We start from the raw sequence: 27,074 nt of genomic DNA on the forward strand, positions 1-27,074 counted from the left end.
CAACTCCTATAAAATATTATGGTATGTAGTATCCTTATACAGTTTGCTGTTTCTTTTCATTTGCATTTAAGTGCCTTATTCGGTAGGTGTTCGATAGATAACGTTAGAGTAAATGAAAATAGCAAATGTTGTTATTTCTCTATTAAAGTGTTCTAGCTTTTTAAAAATCTCTTCGTTTGCAGGAAATGTATCCCACTGTGCTGTAATAAATGAGGGAAATAGTTTCAGAGTCTTAGAAACATACTCCACCTCTTTTAAAAATTTTCTCTCTCTTTAAATGTATATATGTTGGTTAAAGGAGAAAAGTTGTTTGGAGGCAATACAAATTCTATAACATAGAATTTGAATATAGGTGATAAATTTAAATCTTACAAAATTAATCAGAATGCATTCTTCAGCGAGTACATTCAAAATGTAACTAAATAAGAATGACTCAATGAAAAAGTACTTAGCTCAACCCTTGAATGATTTTTTAAATATTTTTTAAATTAAATCTTGGCCTGTTAGTGCCACTTTTTAACATGACATAAAAAAATGTAATTACATCTAGTGAATTGCAAGTTGATGAATACTTGGTTTTTCCATTCATATAAGAAAAACAATTATTAGAGATAAACAATTTGCTTATTTGTTTTATTCAGGCCCTTTATTTTGTTTGTATCTCAAAAAAACTAAGTATATTTATATACTTAGGATAAATGCCGTTATATAGAAAACAAAAGGGTCTGTAGATGTTTGGTTAAATGAAGTAGGAAATACACAAAAATAAGTCATTAAAAGTGGCTTAATAGTCAATTCAAACCACTGATGTCCACTATATGTGAATAAAGGTGTACTCTACTTTCTCACCAATGCTTCTGCTTTCTATTTGGCATGCATCCCAATTTCTTCTGTGTTAGCATTTGCTCCTGGGAGGAGATGAAGGAAAAAAGGTCCATAAGGTTTCCATTGGCCCAGATAGTAGAAACATCTGTTGGATTCATGAGCAGCTTGCTGGCCCAAGTCAGCAGGGAGTGTTGATGCTTATCAACCCTGCCATATGAGTCGATATTTCCTGTGCCCTGGGGCTACACCAGCTTAATCAAGAAAAAATAAAGAAGCATATTACATGTCAAAATTCTCCTATTAAATAAGCATTCTTTATTTTTAAAGTAACTTTTGTGTCCTTATAAATTATAAGTTTAGTACTAATGAAATTTAAATTTAACAAATAGCAGAGTTTATTGGATTATTTTATGATTAATTAGATCATTTTGAGTAATGATAGATTCCATGCATTTAGAACTTTGCTTGGAGAGATTTGGCCCTTAAACTTAAAGAGTTGGTTATTATCGTTCTCAGTGAGAAAAAAAGTTTTCAGAAAAATACGTACCGCTTTTTCTTCATAAGGTCATTTTTGTAGGTATCTTTAAGATTAGTTGGTCAATAATTTCAATAGTTAGAACTGAGATTATATCCCCAAATGTAAACTTAATAAATTGTTACTAATTATAATTGTTTTTTAACATACACACATACATTTGCTATTTTGAAAACAGTTGTATTTAAAGGTGTATACTTATTTCTATGTTGCTTCAAATACCCTGAACCCTTGGAACTGTTTTGCACTTGTCCTCTGTGTCTGTGGCTCATTCTATTTGGTGCCATATATTTGAAAAGTCTGTATCTTGCAAGGATTTATTAAATATTTTTATAAAAACACTATACTCAATAGATATCTAAATCTGAGCAATAAAATAGCTATTATTAACAATTTATATCAGTGTAATGTATGTGTATTTATTTATAAATTGTATAAAAAGATATTTAGATATCTAAATCCATCTGTCTGTCATCTATCTATATCTATCTATCTATCTATCTATCTATCTATCTATCTATCTATCTATCATAGCACACATCTCTGTTTCAAATCTAGCAAAGCATTCCGACTAGGATTTTGAAATGAAAATCTGTTGTTGCCCAAATTATATATAGAATTCATGAAATATATCATAATCTATTTAGTTCCAATCTGATATGAAAAGGAAACAACACAAATAGGAACAGTTTTGAGCATGAATAATAATATCTACCCTACTCTTATTGGAAGAGCCTTTACTTTAGAAGATATTTTATACAGAATATTTTTGTTGTTGTTGTTAATCTGATATTATAGTTGCAATGCTCACTTTGTTAGAGAAGTATCACAATTCTTGGTTTCATACACATGATAATAACTATACGACACAACAGGCTTTATCCAACATCGAATTTAGCCAAAAATCACAAGACAAGTAATGCAACAAAAACGTCAATAACTAGCAAAGGCTGTGTGACTCCCTGAAATGCTTCTGAATGTGCAGTCACTCCTTACCCAAGACTAGAATGAGTCAGTCAGAAGCCTCCAATTCTGGAGTCTACTCAGCTTTTTTGTCTTTCTAGTCAGACAGCCTTCTCATCAGTTCCCATTCTCTGATACCATTACATCTAATCAATACTGATAATTTATTATTCAATAAATGATATTGACAAGGAAATGCAGATGTTTAGTCTAATGTATTGTAACCTCTCCAGTTCTCATTTATTTTGGATCCAGTATACACCTACGCATTTTTTGAATATCAAAGATTCAACTAAAAGTCAACTTTTAGAATTTCCTGAGACTAGAGAAAAGACCCAGTAAAAGTTGTTAACTCTTACTTTCCAACATTGTAGTGAAGAGATCATTGGCTTTTTTATGGGTATATACATATGTATTTTTATTTATCATTTTGCAACCTTTTCTCCAGGGCATTCTTCAGATTTAAGGAATCAGATGATTTTTTTAATTCCAATTCCACCTCAATTTATTTTATTAAAGTTTAATTTTAATAAATTTCATTAAAAACTCTTTTTAATTTTAATTTTCGAATTAGCATATTAAAAATGTAGTAAGCCCCCAAAAAGATATGAAATGCTATTAATTTCTTCTCTGCTTTAGCAGAAGCATAGTTCATTGAGCTGATTTATATGTACAAATCAATACAAAGTATCAAGTTTAATTTTAATATTTTCCCCACAGCAGTTTCCACTTGCTCTCATAGGGCAATGTTCCCCTAGATCTTATGTGGCACTACAAAGGACTTGAACATCAAAGCATGTAAACATGGACAAGATGGGTGAAATCAACATTAATGAAATCTTTGTGCATTCAGAAATGATCAAACAGTGAAAAACACATCCTATTAACCACTGTGTTATTACATTTTTTTTTAAAAGGCAGCTTGTTCCTTACGGAATATTCCAAGTTAATTCATAAGTTACTACATATTGATCAACATTTAAATAATTAAGGCGATATCATTTTGAACACAAGGTTTTCAAAAATGTGTGACCACTATGTCCAAGACAATATCTTATGCCTGTTAGAAAATGAAAAGTGATAGGCATTTCTGCCCTTTCAACATGTCTCAAGTTGAAATATATCAATAGTGACCGTGGGCATACAAATTCTGTTATTGGAAAAGAAAACTCTTATTTCTGTATTAGTCAAAAGAAGAATCCTTTTATAAAGTTTATAAAATACACTCTTATGCAGAGGGAAAGCTCAAATGTTTTGTTACCTCACTTTTAAAGTCTTTTGGGAACTCGTTATTTATTTGAAGGCACAGTATCGTTATTCACTCAGAGAAATATGTCTTTGCAAAAGAAAACTTTTAAACATAATATTTATAGCAATACTTTTTTTTTTCTCCCAGATAACTATTGTGGCTTTAAAAATAAGCAATAAAATGGAAGTCCTCCATTATTAATAATAAAGAACTTCCCTAGGCAATGAAATTTTAAAGCGGAAGTAAAAGATACATTGTTTATCAAAGAGTGGGAGATATACAGAAATGTGGGTAACAATCCTGTTTCAGTACAAGCTTAAATCAGAAAAATTTGAGTTTCCATTTACTAGAAGGTAATTTACAGTGTAAAATAAAAAATACCAAGAGATTAGTTACCTTTATAAATAAATAATCTCATGATTTAATGGATTCTTTGATATTGTCTCAAATAGATTGTAAACATAATTTTCACAGTGACTAGTCTCTGAGATTAAAAATGCTTGGTTTAGGGATAATGATCAATTTGTAGAAAAACAGTATCTTCTGAGAATGTATATTGAGTTATGTCATTTCCTTTAATGGATTGACATTGCATGTAGAATAAATGTAAGCTTCTTATTATGACATAAAAAGCCGTGCATAATTTAGCCTTGACTTTCTTTGCTACCTGATGTTGGGCCATCCCACCTGTTTTATCTAATGCTTCAGGATCATTGATTGCACTCTCTTTCTCTCTCTTTCTCGCTCCCGCTCTCACTCCCGCTCCCGCTCCCGCTCCCGCTCCTGCTCCCGCTCCTGCTCCCGCTCTCACTCTCTCTTTATTTTATATATTTTTTAATTTTCCAATTTCTTTAATAGCCAACCTTTTCCCTTCTTCTGGTCCAGGACTTTTAAATCAGCCTATTTGCTTTTTGGAATGTTGGTCCTCTCTCTCTAACATTCTTGTCTTCTTGCAATTTTAAATGGCTGGTTCTTTCTCCCCATTTAGGTTTCAGCAGAAAGGTCACCACTTTCTTAGACAGGTCTTTCTTTTATATAATTGTGTTTCAATGTTTTTACTGCCTATCTTTAGGCTGTCAGTGCAGAAGATAGAACTTTTATTTCTAGCTTGTTCACAGTTGTATCCCCAGCAACTACCATATGAAGCATATTCAAGGCACAAAACATGTATTTGTCAAATAAATTAATGTCATTTTATAGGCTAAATCCATTATAAATGTGGAAGAGAAGTTTCAAAAAGTATTAACATTGTATGTTTGTATGTATAGTTCATATGCCTAAAATGAACTAAGCGTACATGATTAAATGATATATTTGTTACATTTTTTAATGTCATTTCAAAAGTTTCTATTAATTCCATAATCCAAAGAGGTATAATTCAAACTAACATATATCTCTCTCTTTTATATGAATATATCTATTCAGTATACAAATGCAATTATTTAAATATTCTGCAGAGAATAATACATGAAAATAATATTAATATATAAGTAATTTAGATAATAGTCAATATAATTTTATGCTAGCAGAGTATGTATATATGTTTCATAATACAAAAGAAAGATGTTACCAAAATATATCTACTACATCTTTAAAAAATCACCAATTAGTAACAATATATTAAGGAACAATTAATTTGCATTGGTATAATTTTGTTTTTTTTTTTCATTTGGTGTTAGGGAAAGCCAGCATAAAAAAACAGATTTACACTTTCATCATATTTTTATCTTATTTTACTAGCTATATTTAGTATATTTGAAGCAGTTATTTGAAATTAGGATTTAATGATGCTTGTGTTATATCCTTACATGTTTTTTACTTAATTTGATCCTAAAAATGCTATTAATTTTTAAAATTTTCCTTGAGGTTATTAAATATTTTAAAATGTATTATAATTAAATATTAATTTTTACTTTCTTTAAACATATCAGCCTTCTAAGACCTAATAGATAAAACAATAATATGCACATCATTTTCCCCCTCTTAGTCTCAAGTTGAGGTTTTTCCCAAGGACTTCAATTTTAAACAGTTATGTCTCACCCAACCTAGTTTTTGTTCTCTAGAAGACTGATTATTGGACACTTAGCACTATATTCCTCACCTTGTCTTCAGAAAAGACCTACCATCTGTGTGTTCCTTCCAGAATATTTCCTCCAGGTTGACATCTCAATTTAGAATTTAGTTACGTGATTGAGCTTCATTGTGAACCAGACTGTGATTGTGGTCATAAATGTATTTTCTCTGGAATTTGCCTCTTGAGTGTTCATCAGTTAGCAAGCAAAGGCCATCAGTCTTGCTCCTCCACCCTGAAAACTGTGTTTTAGAAAGATAACATGCACACATGATAATTACTATGTAAGCCTGTTTTAAAATTGTGAAAATGATTTTTAAACTCTCTTATTTTATCACCTTATAAGACATACAGTTTCCTTTTTATTTTAAAATGCTTTCTTTTCTTTTTTATTTTTCTATATTACGATACTTGAAGATCTATTTGTATAGGAAAAAAAGGTAACCTCGTGATATAAATGTGAAAATTCTACGTTCACTTTTTCCTTGAAAAATTGAATATACTCAGTTAAAAAAATCATTTTTTGAATTTTTGAGAAAACTCAAAATATGGCAGGGAATGAATTAAAATAGATAAATCAATGAAAACAAAAAAATATTTTAATGTGTTTATCATAAAAATCTATTTTGGTTGTAAAAGTAGGTCTATTTATATTTAATCTAGTTCACTAAGTCCATGGTATATAAACAACTTTATTATGCATTTTGGCAGTATAAAAAGCAGAAAAACAAGCTAAGAATTAAAATAACTGATTTTGTACAGATGCAGATTTAAAACAAAATAAATTTTTTAAAATTAGATAATGTTATAACACATACTAAAGCAATACAACTACTAAACGAGAACATAAAGCAGCCATGAAACAATGTTTGCCAGGATTTTATAAATATTCTCTGAAGCTCCGAATTTTATAATTTAACAAAAACATAGATTTTGTGATTTGGTTGAGTAATATAAAATTAATAGAAGAAAAATGAGAAATCTACTTTATGTAGAAAGAATAAATGTGTTGAGAACAGTTATAATACAAAAGTCTGAGCTATAAAATCACATACAATTTTTTGAATGGAAGGGAAATCACTGATGTTATATTTCACCTACATTACAGCTTTCTCCAGGCCTGGATAATCAAGAATTATCTCTAATTATAAATCCTATCACCGACTCAGCAAATGGTATCTAGCCTTAATGTAATGTTATATAGTTAACTGGGTCACCTACTCACCATCCTTGCGTTTCTATTGGCCATTTGGAAACAATGCAGTAGTCGTCCCATAGGTCCCCTGGTCTGCCATGAGTGTCCAGAAATACCTATTATCACATTCTGGAAAAGAAAAAGAGAGGTACAATTTCTGCAGGAGAGTCATGATTCTCTGGGTCAGGAGCTGTGGGAGCCACTGTAAATCTGAAAAAGCCTTTTGTCATGGATCAGAAGCCAAGAAAGGACTAGGGCCAAGCTTTGGGCACATAAGAGTTTCTGTTCCTGGAGCTAGGAGCAGAATGGGTTGCTCACAACGGCTATAGTGAATGCCACGATCGGGTCTACAGGATGGTAATTGCTGAAGCTGCCAAGTTGGCACTCTTACACTCTGATATCAGGAGGAGAAAGCCCTTCCAACCTTTCCTGGCCTTGCAAGACCCGCTGTCCGCCAGCTTTGTTTCTTTCCTGCCTTGGTCTGGCAGTTACAGTGGAGCACAGGTCTCCAAAGTGCTTCCCGTCTCTATGGAAACTGGCAGGCAGCACCAGACTGATGGCCATGCTCCACAGTGTCTAGGCAGAGGGGAGGCACAGAAGGTGGATACCAGGTGTTGTACTCTATAAGGCAAGCAGAATCCTGAAAGGGTAAAGTAGAATCAGAGAGAAATAAATTATATATTGTATCCTAGGAAAACTGAATACTTAAAGTTTTTCAGACAAACCTAAAAATGAGAATGAAATAATGAAAAAAATAGTAATAATAAGTAGAGAATTCTAAGTATCTAAAAGAACAGAAGGACATTCCAAAAGTGGAAACATTTTACACTTAGTTATCTGTCTTAATTTTTCCTTTAATTTCCTTTCTCACATTACAGAGCATTCATCACACTTCTCTTGAGAATTATCAGCTTGCACTAATGACATTTGTGCTTTTCAATTCAATAGGCTTTAGTATGCAATATGTGTTTCAGTCCACACAACTACTGAGCCACAACTTTCACATTAGAAGGTTATTTGTTTAGAATGCCTTCAGTAATTTAGTGGAAGTAATAGCATGCTGTGTGTGCATTTAGATATATTTTTAGACTCTAATTTAAGCAACAAGAATGATCTTGAACTTTCTAAAATGCAGGCTCTTTGTATAAATATCTTAAACTAGTTGATGAAACAGATAAGAGAGAGAGAAACACGAAGCTGAGAATAGTTGAGGAGAAGACTAAAGATCGTAGGCTACTTTTCTATTTCATTTAAAAATAAGTTACCTATTTCTGTCATTCCTTGTTGAGGTTTGTTTTTAAGAAACTTTAATTTAATTTATTTTGTATCTACTGATCTATTTGGCATCTGTGATTTCCATAATATAAATATGAGAATCTTAGTATAAGACCAGTATTTTGCATTTAAAATGGGATTGTTGAGAGGACGCAAAAAATATTTTTAAACATACCAAAACATATATAGTATTTGATTCAGATGCCAATAACTGTGTTAAATTAAATAATTTTGTAGACTGAGTCGACAGCTTTCATTAGCTATAAATATATTCTAAAAGGAAGGGTCAAAGTATACAGCAGTGTTTATCTCATAAGAAGTTTACACTTTCTTATTGAAAAATCGTATCTTAAATTCTCTTCACATCTTGTTTTTAGTAGTTCCCCTTCACTGTTTTTAAATCTGGTTCTTTCTTTGAGAAAGTTTTGCTCATTTTCAGGAAGAAAAATAATGAGAGTCTTCAGTTCCTGTTAAATAGCCCACAAAATTTGATCATTTATCCTGAAAAATCACTGGCTGTAACTCACTCCCTCTCAGCTGTGCAAAGCCTCAACCTCGCCTGTCTAGATATATCTCAGGTGATTATTGCTCTCAGTAAGTAAGCACTCATGCACAAGTGTGCTCTGATCCACTGTTGTGGCCCACGTTTCATCTTTATCTTAGGAAGAGAAATAGAAACAATCATTGCCTTCACTCATCATCCATTCAGGAGATAGCAAGGCCTGAATGACGCTGTTTTTGGAAGCAGAACCATGCTTTGGGATCAGTGTTCATACATGCTTCTTGACTGTCTACTTTCTTTCAATAGTACTGCTGGCTTCACAGATCTCTTGTCTCTGTTTTGTTTATTGCTTCTTTAAGCTTATGGCACATCATAACCTCTCACCAAATGTCAAGGTGACAATAATCTTAGAATTTGCTTCTTTATGTCCTATGTATCAGTTTGCTAGGTTCTTGGTGGTCAGACAGTGAAGGCATGTGTGAAACATGTGAGGGTAGGTCAGTTCTTAACTAAGGTCAACAGGAATCAAGATTCAGCTCACTTGATTTTGAACTTGGTAATTCCTAATCTAGATAAGGAAAGATTTGAACCATTCTTTTTCTAAGTTTATGACAGATGGGTACACTGAACGAAGAATAGCAACTGCTTGAACCACTATTTTAAGACAGGGTCAGGAGAGCTATCTTTTCAGAATATTGACTAATTGCTCTTCACTAAATTGTCTTTCACAACAATAAATTAGCAAAATACTTTCATATTTTTATATAACTATCGAAACTAACCTAAATGGGTTTTAACCACTGATGATAGTTAGAAATAAACTCAACGGCCTGAAAAAAACTAGCAACTTAAGATCACTCTCCACAGAGTAGAGAAAAAGAGATCTTATCTAAAACATTTGTTTAATTAGAAGAACAGTGAGTGGGAAGGAAAAAAGGCTGTTGGAAAGTGATTTGAGGAAAAGGAAAATAAATGATTGATGAAGATACTCAAAATATGAAGAAAAAATCTTCAAAAACAGAACTATACTGCACTGGAAAGATTAATTGGTTTTCAGAGAAAAAAGTATATTTTTGCTAAAAATGTATGCAACAGCCCCAACGAGAGGCATCACGGATGGCTTCTTCAGTGGTGTGCTGTAAATGTTTAACAACTGGATCTGTGGGGAAAAAAAAATGTTGACTTATTTGCCAGTTTTCATCGTGAACATAATCCAACTGTGGTCAATTTCAAAGATATCTCATTGAGCATGAAGTGAGAAGAGTTTCATTCAGTTGTCTTCGCAAGCTAGTGTGAAGCAGCCCTAGCACATCACTGTTTTTATTTGAAGATGTTTCTTCACTTATTAAAAATAGATGTAAAAGGTCTAATTGCATCTTTGAAATGTATGACTCCAAACTATATGCTCCTTTTATAACAGTTATTCAGTCAGAATTTTCACTTTATTTTCAAAGCAGCTCCGTGGTAAAGCATGTGAGATCTGAAAATAGAGTGTAAGAGTTCAAAACCTGACTGCTGCACATTCTAGCTGTATGATTGTGGGTATATTATGTCAGGTCTCTTTATATCAGTTTCTTTATCTTCAAAGTAGAGATATGACAAAGTTGGCATGAAAATTAAATCATTGCTAAAGGAAATGTACTTAGAGTAGTACCTAGTACATTGTGAATGCTCAGTTAAGGTTAGTTCTATTTTTCAAATATTTATTGCTGGCTTAGTAACAGTCAAGAGAAGAGATAACATAAGAAAAGTATGTCAATGTGAAAAACAGTGAACTGTAGAGAATTTTTATGAGTTTATTTGAGCCGAACTGATGATATATGCTGGGGAGCAAGATCTCAAATGCCTCGGAGAATAACGGTTTTGCGCTTCTTTTATGCATTTGAGATTAAGGAGGGAACTAGGGAAGATTACATGAGGGTGAGAGAAAGCAAAGTAGAATTGAATTACAGGATAGTTAATGAGATCATGTGCTCTCTTTAAACTTAATACACCCATTGAGGGGTATTCTGGTACTTCAAAGGTGTGTTAACCTAGATGTACAAGAACAAGGACAGGGCTGGCTTAAAACCTTTCACTAAAGAAGTTATATGCCCGGGGCATGACTACCCACTATGATCTACCCAGTTAGGAATTTATGATCAGATCACACTGTTTGGATACTTTCCACATGACCCTCTCCTCCCACTTTTGTTTAATCCACTATTAAAATGGATATTGATGCAAGGAAAATTATACCACAAAGGGAAGGTAAAATACTTTCAGTTACAGAAGTTTATCTTCTTAAGAGGGTTTAGGTAAAGCTTATTATATTTAATATTCTAGAAAAGTTATTTTCTATGTTTTTCCCTTCTGGAGCATAAATTTGTCACAGTCTCTCTTATCATGTCCTGTTTTGGGGGCTGACAATGGTGTTAGATACTCTAGATCACCATCAGTTATGTCTTCTTATAAATACTCATGAGTTTCAAGTAGAACTTAAAAACTTGTCTTAAGACATTATACTAAAAGGCTTTTATAATTTAATTTTCTTTTTTTCTGGGTGAATAATTAGTCTCTCTTTCTGCCCCTCAATCTTGATCATGAACAAATACAACAGACTCAAGTCACTCTGATAATTCTACTATCACAGTTTCCCCTACAAATACAGCCACTCTTCTAAGAAGATGCTTTCATTTTGGACAATGAACACCCATTGAGAACTCTGACGTTAAGTAATGTAGCTGATTCAAAGATAAATAAGATGCACGTGTTACCTTAATTAGCTTATAAATAAGTAAGGGAGACAGATATCTATGCAAATAAAAAAAAGGAATAAACACAAGGACAGGAGGAAGAAAATGATGGACCTAGGTTACCTGGAGAAATAGCCAGCTTCCACAATTCTAAATTGGAAGTTATGTTTCCTTTAAATCTCACTATTAACTTGTTTGCTAAGAATGACTTCTCTGAAAACTAGGATGGTGGTGAGCTTAGCTAGAGGGAGGATTATTTTAAAGTAAGACCTCAATGATATGACCAATGCATTTTAGAAATTCTTGTTGATGATAAACAGGATAACTACTGCACCACACCTAGACTGCCTATTGCCTTCTCCCTTGCCATCACTCTCTCTCCTGAAATTTCTGATTACTTTGCAGACTCTTAGCAAATTTGCTTCCTTTATGCATCATTCAGATACTGATTCATACAAGGCAAAACATGTAGTAGATCTCTCAAAATATATTTTTGATGAATGCATTGAGGATGAATCCTTAATTGACAACATACTAATTTTGCTAAGAAAATTAGTAATTTCTTTAGAAAGATTCTCTGAGATTGAATTAAATGATGACCTTGAGCCATGAGGAGTTAAAAGAGAAAAGCAGCAGCTAACTTGATGCTTTCTCTAGGTAATAACCGGAAGTAAAAGGTAATTCAAATAGTCAAGAAGTTTGCGCACAACACTGGCTTTTGAATTGATTTTAGAAACTACATATCCTTAGGGTGTTTAGGATTAGTAGATGTTCCACATGAGTTCATACTCTATGGAGAAAAACTAAATTATTTGACTGCAGGAATTTTAGGCCGCAGGTCCCAGGGAACTGAAGGCGTAATACTTTAAAGTCAGAATCCATGTAGGTAGAAGATGGAGGGAAGCTATCCTAATCTCCTATCCTGAAGGACAAGGTGTGGATGTGCTGGTGAATATGTAGAGTACCTGGCACACAGAAGACCCTAACAAATATTAGTTTTTTTTCTCCCATGGAACAGTAAGGAAAGACTGAATTACCGAAAGTAATTTCTGAATAGGGTAGAATATTTAGAGGCAGTTAATATTGACATTCTCTCTTATTTGATTTTTATGTTATAACTGAAATTTATGGGGACACAACTGAGCTATATATGCAACTTAAGGTTTCATTGTAAAAGTGCTTATCCATTTATTTATTTTTTGATGTTGTTTAATTCACTTTTAAACAAATAGTGATAAAGTTACTATGACTCAGTAGCCTTTGAGAAAAAATAAGAATAAAATGTTGAACCTTCAGAACAATCACCAAATGGTTCATTGACTTTGTTTTACTATGGAAAAATCGCTTAACCTCCCAGTGTCAGTTTACCCATCTGTGAAATGAGAAGGATAATATTTTCTTATGGGGATGTTTTGAAATTATTTTGTAAATGTAGTGGATAAAATTGTTGCAAGCATCACTGCTTTTGTTTCCACTTCTTTAAAGAAGCAGACAGTATTATTTATGTACTAGTTGATAGTCAAATTGTCATCTGGGATGAACTATGTATATTTATTATCAGTTATGTGCTATTTATTACTTAAAGAATCTCCTCTTCCACAGATCACTTATTTACGTATTAGGTCTATACCTGGGAACTCAAGCAAAGTATCTTAAAATTATTCTGAGCTTCATATTTATGAGCTACTAATTTTATATCTCTGGTAATTATTTCTTCTTTCTGTTTTAGCTCATGTTTTCTCTAACGTGGTTTTTCACCTCACCTCGCTTCACAAGATTGATAGCTCTCCGTATTTTCCTGCTAGAGGTCACCTCTGAGCTGAAGGCAAAACACATCTCACTCTGGCTCCTGTTTACTTTCCATTCTACTGTCAAAGAATTTATTCTAGACACCTCCTAACCTCAATTTAAAAACTCCACCCTAAAGATTACAGGGAGATAATTCAGGAGTTGCCATAGTGACTCTACGAGTTTGGCATTGAGGAGACAAAGCTACTGATATCAGATTTTTATATTTGATAGGCTTAATTATATAACATGGTCATAAACTTCTGTGCCTATCATTTAGGTCTGGAAAGAAAATTTCTCCTTCAGGCTCTTCTCTCTCTTATTGTGCCAATCAACAGGCTTCTTGGTTAATGAGATTCTTCATGCGGATAGCTCCAGAGTAACCTCAAGTGGTGCTTGTAGTAATGATAAGATCATTACAAAACTAAAGAAAAAAGGGAAAATACATTTCATGGGTGTGATTAAGTCATCATAATATTCTTGTATATGTAAATTATTCTTGACTTAATGAACTACCTTACTCACATAAGAGTATTTTAACCTGGCTCTAAAAGTAATTTTTACCCATGTTAATAACTGTTACCAGATTTGACAGAGCTCATCTTCAGATCATCTAGTTGAGGTGAAATTTATGTATTATGTTTCCATGTGCATGAATTTTGTTTTAACTATTAGAAATACTCTTATTAAGTACACTTATTACCAAATAAGTTTATACTTAGGAAGATAGAAAACAATTATATTCTAATGATATCCAGAATGACAAAGGTCATTAAAAAGTGTGTTTTTTCTTGATTACAAAAGAATACATATATATTAAGTGGAGAAAATCATAAAAGTATAAAAAGGAACAAAGAAGAATATTATCTCTATTTCCTAGGTATGAGTAATCACTTTAAGATTTTTATGAAAAATCTACAAGATGAACACTTTTTGAAGAATATTTACATTGTTTTCTCTCACAAATTTTGTACTTTTAAAAATAGCTACGCCAACAAGAAACCCTGGTGAAATAAGATTTTTTTAAATTAATTTTATCAGAAATTGAATCTAACGTGCTAGTATCCATATTTTATAGACTTTATTCAAGGTTATAAAAGCTACCAAGGAAGTATTTAATGTGTTTTCTCTGCTGCTTTAAAGAATATGATCCATCCAAAATTATTTCAGTGCCTTATTTTCAAAGATGACCAGGGTTAGCACCATATAATCGATGCAAATCCAAGAGCAATTACTAATAATCAAGTTACTATTTAAATATAAATCTTTATGTGTAACTAGAAGAAAAAGGTTTTCTGGAATATGTAAAGAAACATAAAGAGTTCTAATTGTATTTCAAAATTGTTGTCTTCTGATTAAGGATTTTTAATATTTTTCTGTTTTTTTTGTAGTATGTAGTTTTGTTGTTTTGTTGGTTTACATTTTATTTGGAGTGAGAAGTTAAGTACAAATTAGTTCTTGGAAAGTTAATAATTTTATAACCTTCAGTTAATCAACATTTTCTTTAATCCCCTTTTAGGCAGCCAAGGGCAGTTTCCACTAACACAAAATGTAACAGTTGTTGAAGGAGGAACTGCAATTTTGACCTGCAGGGTTGATCAAAATGATAACACCTCCCTCCAGTGGTCAAATCCAGCTCAACAGACTCTGTACTTTGATGACAAGAAAGGTGAATACATTTTCTTTTAAATGTTTTAATCATATTCTGAAATATCCTAATTATAATGAATTTATTTTTCTGAGATGATTCAAATTATTCCTTTTGATTACCAAACTGCTGCCGCTTGTATTTAAACATGTTAAATATTAAATACTTTAGTTTGCAAGTCATAAACACTAAAGATAACCTATGTCAACTTTTTAATAAAATAAACAGTTCTAATTTGTTTCAAAAATAGCTTTATTCCTCTCTTAACAATCACTTCCTATCCAGACACCATATTCTTTTATACTTGTGGCTGTCTTGTGTATAGACTGAATATTTATTTTTATATCGTCAGTGTGTTTCAGGGATGCTATATCATTTGGAAAGTTTCATGATTTATTCTCATGCATTGGGTTTGAAAGAATTGCAAAATAATTCCATAATAAGTAACTTTATGATTCCAAAAAAATGAAATTAAGTAAGGATCTGTATTTACTTCAAACTGAGTTGGACTTCATTAATTGTAAAGCCCTACTGGGCTTTACAATTGGATGATAGATTTTGATTAAACTTTTTTAAAGAAGTAAGGAAATTCATATTATATGATTCAAACAAACAACTAAAAATTTACTCTGAATTTCTAAGCCTTTATCCATTGTTATAAGCTTGGGGATTAAATGAGTTCATAAACTGTAATGAAAATATAGAGCTGTTACTTAAGATAAAATTAAGTTATTTAGAATATAAACACCTATTTATATATTGGCTGTTCAACATGGTCTTATGAATTTCTTGTGAATTTGTGTAGGTAACAGTAAGATAATTTAAAATCAGCTCCATTTTAATAATTGAAGTATAGTCAAATTAGTCTAGCAAATGTGCCCATTCCACCTAAAATATGAATTCATTATATTTTATGCATTGCTGTAGTCTTCTCTTTTTGATGTAAGGGAATCCTTTATACTCTCTGACATGTTTCAGTAAATCTTCTTTTACTCCTAGGTACACATAGGAATTTATATTCAAATAGTAAAATAATAATTATTAATTTCATTCTAGATTTAAGATAAAACTTTTAGCTTATTTTAAACTTTAATATATAATAAAGAGTGATTTAAAATTCATTTATTCGACAAATATATTTTGAGAGTTTCTTTGTACAAGGCATGAGAGTTGGAGAACAGAGCATACGATCTAGTAGGGGTGACAGACAATAAATGAACACATTAATAAAATATATTTTAGAGTACATTGGTCAAGACAAAATGTTCTCTATAGCTAGAATTTTTTTTCTCTAAATAGAAAGATAGATGATACATAGATATCCACACAGAGAGAAATCGATTTTAAGAAATTAGCTCACATGATTTTGGAGGGTCAAGTTTGATATCTGCAGGGCAGGCCAGAAAACTAGAGACTCAAGAAAGAGTTGCTATTGCCACTCATGTCTGAAGGCAGTCTGGATGTAGACTCTCTTCTTAAGAATCACTTCATTGTTTTTCTCTTAAGGCCTTCAACTGATTGAACAAGGCCCACCCACATAATGCAGATAATCTACTTTACTAAAAGTCTACTGATTAAAATGTAAATCTCATCTAAAAATACCTTTACAGCGATGTCCAAGCTGCTGTTTGTTGAGATATATGGGTACTGTGGCCTAATGTCATACAATTACCTATCACAGAGGTTTAGTTAGGAATGCTAGTATTTCTGCAGAACTTTATTATTTAGAAAAAGCTTTTATTTATACTGTTTTATTTTGCTATCTGGGAAACAAGTAGGAAAGATACCACTACTGGCCATATTCTCATAGAAATATTCGAAAGGAAAGGCTTAAAATTCTAATAATTGCCTAAGACTAAAGTCATAATTGTGACTTAAACATTGTGACTTCATTATTAGCAAGACTTAAAACCAATATTGTGACTCCGTATTTATGTTTTAATTAGAGTATTTGATATGTAATTCTTGTTTAACAGAGAGTCCCAGTCATAAATATTTTTGTTCTTGTTGTACTTTAGAAATATTTTAAAGAATTGAAAATAAATTTTAAAACATTCATCCGATAAACACTCACTATAGCAGTATTAATGTAATTTTAATCCTTAGTAATATTATTGATTATTATATACTTCTGATTAAGACCTTTCTTTTATCCCACTGTAGAAAATTTTAAACATATTTTATGAGACTATAAAGTATTCTTTTCAGTTTGAGGAATAACTTAAGAATATCTAATGTGAGATTTTTAAGCCTTTGTAAAGAAAGATATTATTCATGTGTAAAAAGTTGATTTTATGACTTAATTAACTGAATTAAAAATCACATATATAACCCGCATAAACCAGCTTATATTTTAGGCAAATTCAATGGCAATGAAAGTTGTATAAAAAGCTTGAAGATTTCTTTTGATCTCGTTGGTCTCTAGGAAAAATATATATTTTATTGTGCTAATATTATGTAAGCTTTATATTTTGATCTTAAATTTATTAGTGCTTTGGGGAAGTGAAGGCACATCTCTTTAAAAAAAATATGCTAGTGTTTACTTTGTTTTGATCCTTCATGGTGTTTGGAGGAGTTTGTTGCTGTTGTTTTAAATCAAGTGATTTAAGTTGCTTTTCAAACAATAAAATTTTATGAGTTAAAAAATTAAACATATAAGCAAAAAGGTACACTGGGATTTAATAACCTCTTTTAGCTTCTAGTATTAATTGATTACAAGTATTTGTAAATAAATATTTAAAACATATATCCTCAAATATAAGGTAACATCAATTTTAAGGAAATCTCTCATTTGCCCAATGATATAAAGCAAAATAAAATGTTTTTAGGGACAACAGACTTTTAAAGATGTTCATGGAACGCTTAAATATATAGTTATGCTATTTAATCTATAAATTTGATTATATGTAAATATTTAAACTAATGTAAAAATATATTACTTTAGAAATATTGCTTTTTCCACTCTTGCATTTAATGGAATAATCTTACTTAGCAGCAATTTTTCTGAAAGTGTAGATACTATCAATGACAAATTTGTCTCAAACAATAACTATACATTTTTATAACATTAGAACCTTTTTTGTTCATTCATCCTGCAGAAGTTTAATAATGATTTCTGCTATATAACAACTTATTGTACTGCTTTTTAAAGAGATCTTTGGGAGTCATGTTTACAGTGAAATCTACATCTGTGAGGTCAAATCCTCAGGCACAAAAACAAAATCTATACCAAATGTCTTTGCCTCCTTTTTGAGTGATTCTATAAGTTATCATCGAAAGAACATCTAAAACTAGAATTGATTCAGGTTATTTCAGGTTAATGCGTCTTTCCTGTTGAAAATAGAAGAACTTGTAGAGCAAGATTTGCAAAGACTTGGGAAATAAAGCAACTCTTCTCTTCTGAGGATTCATTATTAAAAAAAAAAAAAAAAAAGTTATATTTGGGATATTTAGCAATATATTCCTGCATCATACTGCTAAAAAATAACAATACATCTGATATATGAATTGTTGAAGTATGCTCTTGCTTTATATCATTTTTCTTATCCCGACTGCTATATAATTAAGTTATGTTGAAAAAAGCCAGTGTGTTTGTGTGTGTATTTATGTGTTTGTAGTATATAGCAGGTTTCTGTTTTCAATGTTAGACATTTTCTAACTCCTCTGCGGTTCTAATTGTAAGTTGCAACAGAATAACAGAGTTTTGAATAAAGAAACCCTTTCATGAATGGCAATCTAACATGTCTCCACTCACACAAGTACTTGGTTTGATTCCTATGTAATGTCTTAGTGGAAGGGATCCTTAACAGTGATGTCTATCAAATGCAAGCATTTGAAAATGAAATCATTTTTAAGATTCCACATCATAATTTCCCCCATACTTTTTGTCTGTATTTACCTGCCTAACCTCAATCCTAGGGTTTATCCCAAGTAATCAAACATGCTACAATTGTACCAGAGCCTAAGTAGAGAAGCTAAGCATGGGTTAGTGTGACTAGAGTATCCCATATGTGTTCTGCAAGTAACTGCTAAAGAGAACAATAGAGAAAACAATGGGTTGTCTGTGTCACTGATTGCATCAGATTCTACAGGTGGCTCCTACTGTTAAAGGCTTCATTCATCATTCTGTTCTTATTTCTGTCTTAGCTGATGTTGCAAGTTGTTCTTGGGAGCTTTCTAAACAAAATATTTTAGTGGCATGCAGTATCGCAGTGTTTAAATTGTGTCTCACATGATTATAAAATGCAGCTGAAGTTGAGAAGCTTTGGGTTAAGCAATTCAATTCTCATAAGAATTCTGCATCCCTAGGCTTAGATTTCTGTGCTGACAGGTTATTGAGAACAAAGGAAAGGAAAGAGGAAGGGAGAGAAGAAGAGAGGAAAGAAGGAAGCACAAAAGGAGGATAGAAGGAAGGAAGGAAGGACAAAAGGAAGGAAGGAAAGAAGGAAGGAAGGAAGGAAGGATAGAAGGAAGGAAGGAAAGAAGGAAGGAAAGAAAGAAGGAAAGAAGAAACCAAGCAAATCACCAAGGAAGGAAGGAAGGAAGGAAGGAAGGAAGGAAGGAAGGAAGGAAGGAAGGAAGGAAAGAAGAAGGAAGAAAGGAGAAAGCTGCCCAGAAGAACAAAATAAGTACTTTTCGTTAACATTGCTGATGGCAGTATGAGCTCTTAGAGGCATTCTGAATAGCCTTTCATGCTACCCGGAGACACAAACTTCAAGGATCCTGAGCTGAACAAAGAGCTGAACAGAGAACTCAGGATGGCAGACCATTGGTCCAGTTAGAGTAGGAAATGCCTTTCTTCCTTACTTGGACTTAATAGCCAAAGAAAAACAATACTACGAGTGGGCAGTTGATGATCAGCTAAATAAAAATTAAGTGGTACTCTTTTCCTAGGAGTCTCTGTCCAGGCAATTAAATGTGAATCTTTAATGATCTCTTTACAATGGAGACAGGTGTTCAGAGGGAAGTTGGCTAAAGCAAACTAATACTGTAATAGTTCTTATTCAGGTAAAATAAAGAAGACAGTGAATTCAGGCTTTTGCTACCTTGAACACATTTAACATGATCCGCAGCTTTCCCCTTTTACAAATGGAGAAACTGAGGATCAAACACTCAAGGAAATTTGTCAACAAACGTTCATCTAATGACTGGTAATGAAGAGATTTGAATCCAGGTGTGGCCTCTGTGTTAACCAGAATGCCCCTAAGAACAAAGACATCTAGGCACCAGGTTACTTTGAATATAATCCAAGTGGCCTGTGACATTGATCTTGGCAGCTGCCTTTTGGTTAAAGAGCAGCAATCCCTTTCAAGCTGTCGATAACGTCCACGAAGTATGACAGAGGTATACATTGTAGTCAGAAATGCCCAACAGAAATTTCCATGATTATGGCAGTGTTCTATATCTGTGCAGGATAATTCTTTAGTGAGCAGACATATGTAGATATTTAAGTTAATTAAAACTAAATGAAATTAGAAATTTAGTTTCTCAGCAGCCACGTGTAGCTAGCAGTTACTATTTTGGCAAGCACAGTTCTAGAAGCTGATTCATTCTTTAGATGCCATGGTAGACTTTGCCTATTTCCAACTGGAAAAGTCCTAGATCATTAAAACACATATTGAATATTAAATAAATAAAATTTTACTGTTTATATTGCACAACTTTAATGAGGAAATTATAGCATAGGAGACAGGGAGTCATATCTAACTTCTAATTCTAAATCTGACATCAACTAGCAGAGTAATAAAGGAAGAATATTGACACTGCACTGATTCAGATGTTCTGGTAGTTGTATCAGAATTGCATTTTTAACAATTTCCCTGCCTACTGTGTGTGTACCTGAACATCAGAAATCATTATCCTCTAAAGAAGATATTTAATTACAATTCATTTTATTTCTGCATAAGTTTTGTATGAAGTTTTTTTTTCCCCCTGTAACACTTAAGAACCTGAAAATGTAAATAGAAAATAAAAATTAAGGAGAAAATAAAATTTACATATAGGTTCTTAGCACTCAGAGGGACCTAGAACGGATGTAGCTAAGGCAACGTCGTAATAGCTCACTTGTAATGGCTCTCTTCTCTTTCTCTTTACACAAATCTTACTGCATATTTTATAAATAGTAATGAAGCATTTGGAATAGAGTGGGTATAGGAATACAGAGTAGGGAGCAGAGGTTATTGAAATATCACATGAATGTTATGTGGTATTTGGCAATAGAAATTTAAAAAATCAGTTAGAGCATCATATCTGTTTCTCTGCAGGTGTGAAGAAAAACAATTGAAGTAGTACGATCTGATCATTTAATGCTCAAGAAAGTATATTTCAATTTCTTCTTGTTATTGACAAAGAATACTTTGGACAAACATCTCCAGGAGCGCAGAATGTATGCATTCAATAGACATATCTCTGTGCACTTATATTTGTTATTATATAAAAATGTAAAATACATTATATTTTTCACAATATTTATTTTCACATTATTTTTGTTTCAATGACTTCAAAACTTTTCTGAATGAAATTTTATTTCTGAAGTAATAAAAAATAAAAATTTATTAAGGCCATAGCGAAAAATTGCTAGTATTAATTACCCAATTATTCTCCTGATAATTTTACATTAATACTGGGGACAAAGTGAAAAGAAGAACATGATTAAGATATCCTAGAACAAGGAGCGATAAAAAGAAGAAAAATGAGATGGATTTGAAATGCAGGTACATGTTCTCCTGGCTCCTCACCAGCCAGTGCCACCTGACCATGTCCATCTTCACAACTGGTTTCAGTCAATTTGACAGGCTTTAAAATATTCAAGATCAACTCAATAAAAAGCAGGTGTTAATGTGGCCAACATTGCCCATCTTTTTGCTTTCTTAAAAAATTCAGATATCACGTATAAGTTACAATTAAGGCATGAAATAAATAATGACAACTTATAGTTACACAATACTCCACAATTCTAAATAACTCTCAATATGTTTACATTTTCTCATTGGATTGACAACAACCCTTTACAGTGGGTATTCCCATTTTATATAAGAAACAGAGTTTGCAGATTTGAATAACTCGAGTAGTAAATATAAAATTCATGATGAGACCTGAGTTTTCTTACAACAATCCTAATTAACTTCATGCTGCATCATTCTAATAAAAATTCTATTTTACTGCTCTTTGGATTTTTTTTTTTTTTTAATTTTCTTGTGAAAATTTTCACTTTTAAGTCTTTACTCCAAAGTCATCTTCTCAATGATAGATTTCCTAAACACACCTTATTTTACATTTCAACTTCATCATACAACAATATTTCATATGTGTTAGCAGATTTTCTAGCAAAATATACATATTAAATGGGTAAATTGGGTTGCCATTAGGAAATAAGTGGTAAGGTTAAGTTAATGAAGAATGAGCACACTATTTACAGATATATAGCCATAGTTTAGGGAAATATTTGAGATGATGCAGCAACCAGGAGCCAGAAGCAGTAGAAAATCCTCCTACTTTTGGGCCTGAAAGGGTGACAGAGGGAGCTAAAGTTACAGTTGTGGGAGAAGAATTCTAATTAGAAGTTGTGACTGACTGGTTGGAAAGGATGGGAGTATGGAAATATGTAAATTGACTTCTCTTTTCTCCCACTTTCTGATCTCCTGTCAATGCCTTCCAAGATCTAAGTACAGATTAAAACCATAGGTCAAGTTATCCTGGATAGTTTAGTCTTTCAGAGCAAAGACTGAGGAAAAAAAAAAAAAAATCTGGAAGAACAAGTAAAAAGCAACCAGCTCAATTTACAACATATAAGCAGATATTTCTCCCTGTCTAATTTTCAGTAAAGAGGATTTCTTTTGAAAACCTCGTATCATTGCAATCTCATAAGTAACTTCAACTAAAGTAGTTCTTTTTGGGAGAAATAAGTTGCAACAATGCAGATTTTTCCAAAACACATTAATTTATTCAATATTACATTCCTCAAATTTAATATATTTATTAAAGTGTGTGCTTGTAGGTTTCTTAAAACATAATTTACTCTCATTTAAACTGTCAATGACAAAGCCATTATTGGAAATTCTCATTAAGTATAAGCAAAATGTTCACTTATATGTTATATTATTGCTACCTTTATCCCTGTATGCCAATATAGTTTGAATCCAGCAGTTTCACAAAAAACATAAAGATAATCATATATATTATAAATTTTGTTGGTTATATGGGAGATTAAGCTATAACAGCATCAAGATTTGAGACTTTAATAGTCAAAATCTGAATGCTTTCAGCAAATTTTAATTTTTGGATATTTATGATTCAGCATAATTTTTATAATCAATATTGTATTTTAGAGAAATTAGGTTTTACTAATACTATTACTTTATACAATAGTTTTTGTAATATTTTTATGTATAAGTGAAAGTGACATTTACCACAAAGGTAATTAATGATGCCCTCTTAGTTATCGCACATTTTTGTTCATTAACATTTTTTTTTAGCAAAATCCTATAAAGAGAAAAAAATTATTTCTACAACTCTAAATATTATATTCTACTTTCTGATGATTTACTTATGCATTTATTCAATCATTCATTCCGTAAATATTTGCTAATCTTTTACTCTGTGATAAGCACTATGCTAGGTTGTTGCAATATTATAGCTCACTGATTTTTGTGGAGTCTATTTTATGTTTAATAGAGCTATTTAAAGGAAATTTTATTTTGAGTAAAATTATATGTCATTTAACTTCTAGTCATATACATTTCTGGGCACACAATTTATAAGCACATTTGTATGTTGGTAAGACATACAGAGTGAGCACATGATTAGCAATTATTGCAATGATCTTAAACTATTTGGGAAGTGCCACTTTTTAAAGTTATGGTAGAAGCTGTGGGATGATGACATTGTGCTATCTATTTCCATCTCTCAAAATAATATTTTGAAAAAGCAAACGATGACCAGGTTTTGAGGAAATGCTTCAATATCATTTGTGATATTTCATATCCTCCAGTTTTGGAATTAACTGTTGTTAAAGAAAGCAGACTCCACTAAGTAAGTGGCCTTAATGTATAAATATCTAAACATATTTGATATTTGTGAAATATTGCAATGTCTCAGGAATTATGCTGGGCATTGGAACTACTAAAATAAATAAAATATGGATTTTGCCCTCAAGTAGCAAGTTTTCGTGTATCATCTATACATAGGAATGGTGGAGGGGATATAAGAAAAAGTATTAGGTCAAGCATTCCACAGGTAGGTAACTATAATTGTACTTCTTGCATAATAAACTTCATGGTAGAGAATGCAAAATACCCAAATAATTAATAAATGTATCCTCCATGAGCCTATGTATGAAAAATTATTTGATTGAAAAATGCAAGACTAGAACATGCTATTTTTGATTAAATGGATTTCTTTAAAGACACAATTGTAGAGGTAGCAATGCATTGCACAGAGAACTGATTTCCTGGTGACATACTGATATGCTGTCTATATTGAACAGCCTTTTAATCAGGATCAGCACAGAGACTATGGAGATTTTAAGATATTTCAACATTTTTTAAGTAAGCCATTTTCAAAATAACATTATCATTACAGTTCCTTAGTAAGTGTTAGAAAACCTTAACAGTATCAAAAAATATTGTCCATACTAAATACATTTAATTCTATTTGTAATTACATAATTTGGACTCATACAGATTTAATTCTGTTTTAGATAAAATGTGGTTTAAAGTTTTAATATTTAATTTTTAGTGGTTTTGTCCATTCTGCATATTTCTTAATAATTCATATCAGACTTTGAGAGAGTGATATTACCACCAATGGTGAATCTACATTGTAGAAAAAGGTGCTAATTTTTTGTTTGAGGCTTTTAAATTTGAGGGCTGACTTAGCCCTAGAACATGGACATAAAGGTTATTCTACTCAAAAACTTAGAATCATTTCTCTGTTCTAGTTTCAAAATCCCAGAAGAGAGAAATGGATTGTTTGAAGCACCTTATACTAGATGCCTTTACTGTGCTTTGAGGTATAACAAGGGGTCTGTAGCCACTGATCCACAATCACTATAATTTATATCTTATGCATTCAATTAAGGTCTCATCTAATAGGTTCAGTGTGCACATCTATGCAGAACATGCTTATCTCTTGACAGAATCCTTTTTTTTTTTTTTAAATGAAAATAGCTTTAGCATGAATTAAAAAAATGAGTAAGCAACTTCTATTCCAAATATTATTACTCGAATGCCTCTAAGAAGTACAGCTTCTTTTTAATCTCAGGAAATATTTTTTATAAGTAAGTTTGAAAATATTGGTCCAAGTACCAAAAAGTAGAAATAAAAATATGCAGTCATTTATTAATGGCCATACAAATTAAAAAGCTTTTAGATTCTGAATCCATTATAGTTAAAATATTAATAAATATGCTCTAATTTTCAATTTGTTTACTTTGTTTTCTTAAATTATTTTGGTTGTTTCTTATATTTATAAATACTGAATGTTTTTCCTCTCCCATGCCTCTTTAAGTAACAATTGTCTGCCATTCAAACAACATAATATAGTTTAGAAATACCATTTCCTGATAAATAGTTTAATGTATTGTTTTATATTGTTTGTGAAGTTATAAATTAGTATAGGTATCCTTTCTTTAACTTATTATTATTATTTTTTCAGTCCCAACAGGTTCCCTTAAGTGATCTTTGGAAACAGTAGTAAATGAGCATTTTGTAGCTCTGGTGAAATGTAGGGAGGCAGCATTATTTTAGCACCAAAGTGTGGGTGTTTATAAGAATTAAGTTTCTTGGTTTTACATCTATTTATATTGAGCTTAGTAAGTGGACTCAAGTACAAATGGCAAATGGGGAGGGGAAATACCAGTGATTGGTCTGTCTGCATGCTCTGTAACATTCACATTTATATTTGAGAAAGAATGATAATAGTATAGGAAGAATGGGAGAAATGTGAATCTAGACATAACATATTGTTTTTGGACTTTCAAAGCCCCTTCAAATACATATAGCCCAACTGTGTCTAATGTTGAAAATTGCATGCAGTGGGATTGAATGGGCTATTTTCTATATAGTGAATTGTGATATAAATATCTTCCTGAGACTGGCAACTGTGTTCTCCTACAGAGATAATAATTGTTATTAGTCACTTATTTCTTTATAACTTAAAAACCTACCTCATGAACTTTTGCAAACGTTATAGAGGAATTGATTGGTTGAAGTTTATAGGCTTGATAGTCAGAGGAACTGCAATTGAATTCAAGTTCCACCATGGATTTGTGTGTGGTCTTGAACAGACCTTGATTGATTACATAACCAATCTCTGTTCAGCCTATAGGCCTCTTGAGGCCAATGATTTGTGAAAGGCCACCTGCTGCCATGTTCAGGTATGCAGGCTGAAACTCTTAGAGTTTGTTTTGAGATTTTGAATATGTTGAAAACTAATATTGTAATATCAAACAGAATAAAAAGCAAAACAAAAGTCTGCTATGAAATCTTAGTTTCTATCTAACAGGAAGTTGAGATTTTAAATACCCTCTTTGACTGAAAGTGGCTGTGTATGGGTAAATGCGTGATATAAGGCTTTTAGTTAATAGAACATAAAGTAGAGAGAGACCCTGTATTTAAATGCTAATATTTAGCCCTGCTGCTTCCTAGGTGCTATAATTGTGTTGAAGGTGAAATGCAATTAGGGTTTCTAATTTGGAGGCTGAGTTGCTATTCTAAAGGCTTTGGGAGAAGGTACCTAAGTTAAGAGGAGGAAACATTAAGTGTGAGCTCTTGTGGTGTGAGATTTTCATAAAGAAGTGTTGAGATTCTCCCATCTGCAGGGCTGCCACCGAATCTTTGCAACAGAGTGGCAAAGAGCCAGAATAAAAATCAGTCCTAGTGTTTTTTATACTGGGAGCTACTTTAACTGATTTCTTTGCTCCCTTCTATATATTGCCTAGATGTCTAGCTAGTCAAAATGTACATTTCTTTTTTATTTATTACCTCCTCACTTAAATCCTCTTTTACTAGTTCTAATAGTGTTTTGAACTTCTTTTAGGGTTTCTCATTATACTGCTCTACATTGTCTATAAATATTTGTGCTTCTGCCTTTCAATAGCCATAGCTCTACTTTTATTCCCTGCCTTAGCATATCAGCTACTGTATAAATTCTTTTAAAATTGGAAGAATAAAAGAAAAAAAAGTTTTGTATTTGAACAGCTATGAGAAGGAGGCTTTGAGTATAGAGAGGTGAAAGGGAGATAAAAATATTTAACAGCTCTGGTGTGATGTTATGATGACCTGAACCCTG

General features: G+C 31.9%; 1 protein-coding gene across 2 annotated transcripts in view; it reads left to right on the forward strand.

Annotated features, from left to right (window-relative positions):
* Positions 1-27,074, forward strand: part of CADM2 (cell adhesion molecule 2) — a 974,765-nt gene that overhangs the window by 735,944 nt on the left and 211,747 nt on the right. For both annotated transcript variants that reach the window (XM_006926238.1, XM_006926237.1), the window contains one exon: positions 14,658-14,807. In XM_006926238.1, coding sequence (XP_006926300.1) covers positions 14,658-14,807 — 150 coding nt within the window. The remainder of the gene's footprint in view (positions 1-14,657; positions 14,808-27,074) is intronic.

The sequence above is a fragment of the Pteropus alecto genome, unplaced genomic scaffold (genome assembly GCF_000325575.1).
Source record: "Pteropus alecto unplaced genomic scaffold, ASM32557v1 scaffold239, whole genome shotgun sequence".
In the NCBI taxonomy this organism is placed as follows: Eukaryota; Metazoa; Chordata; class Mammalia; order Chiroptera; family Pteropodidae; genus Pteropus; species Pteropus alecto.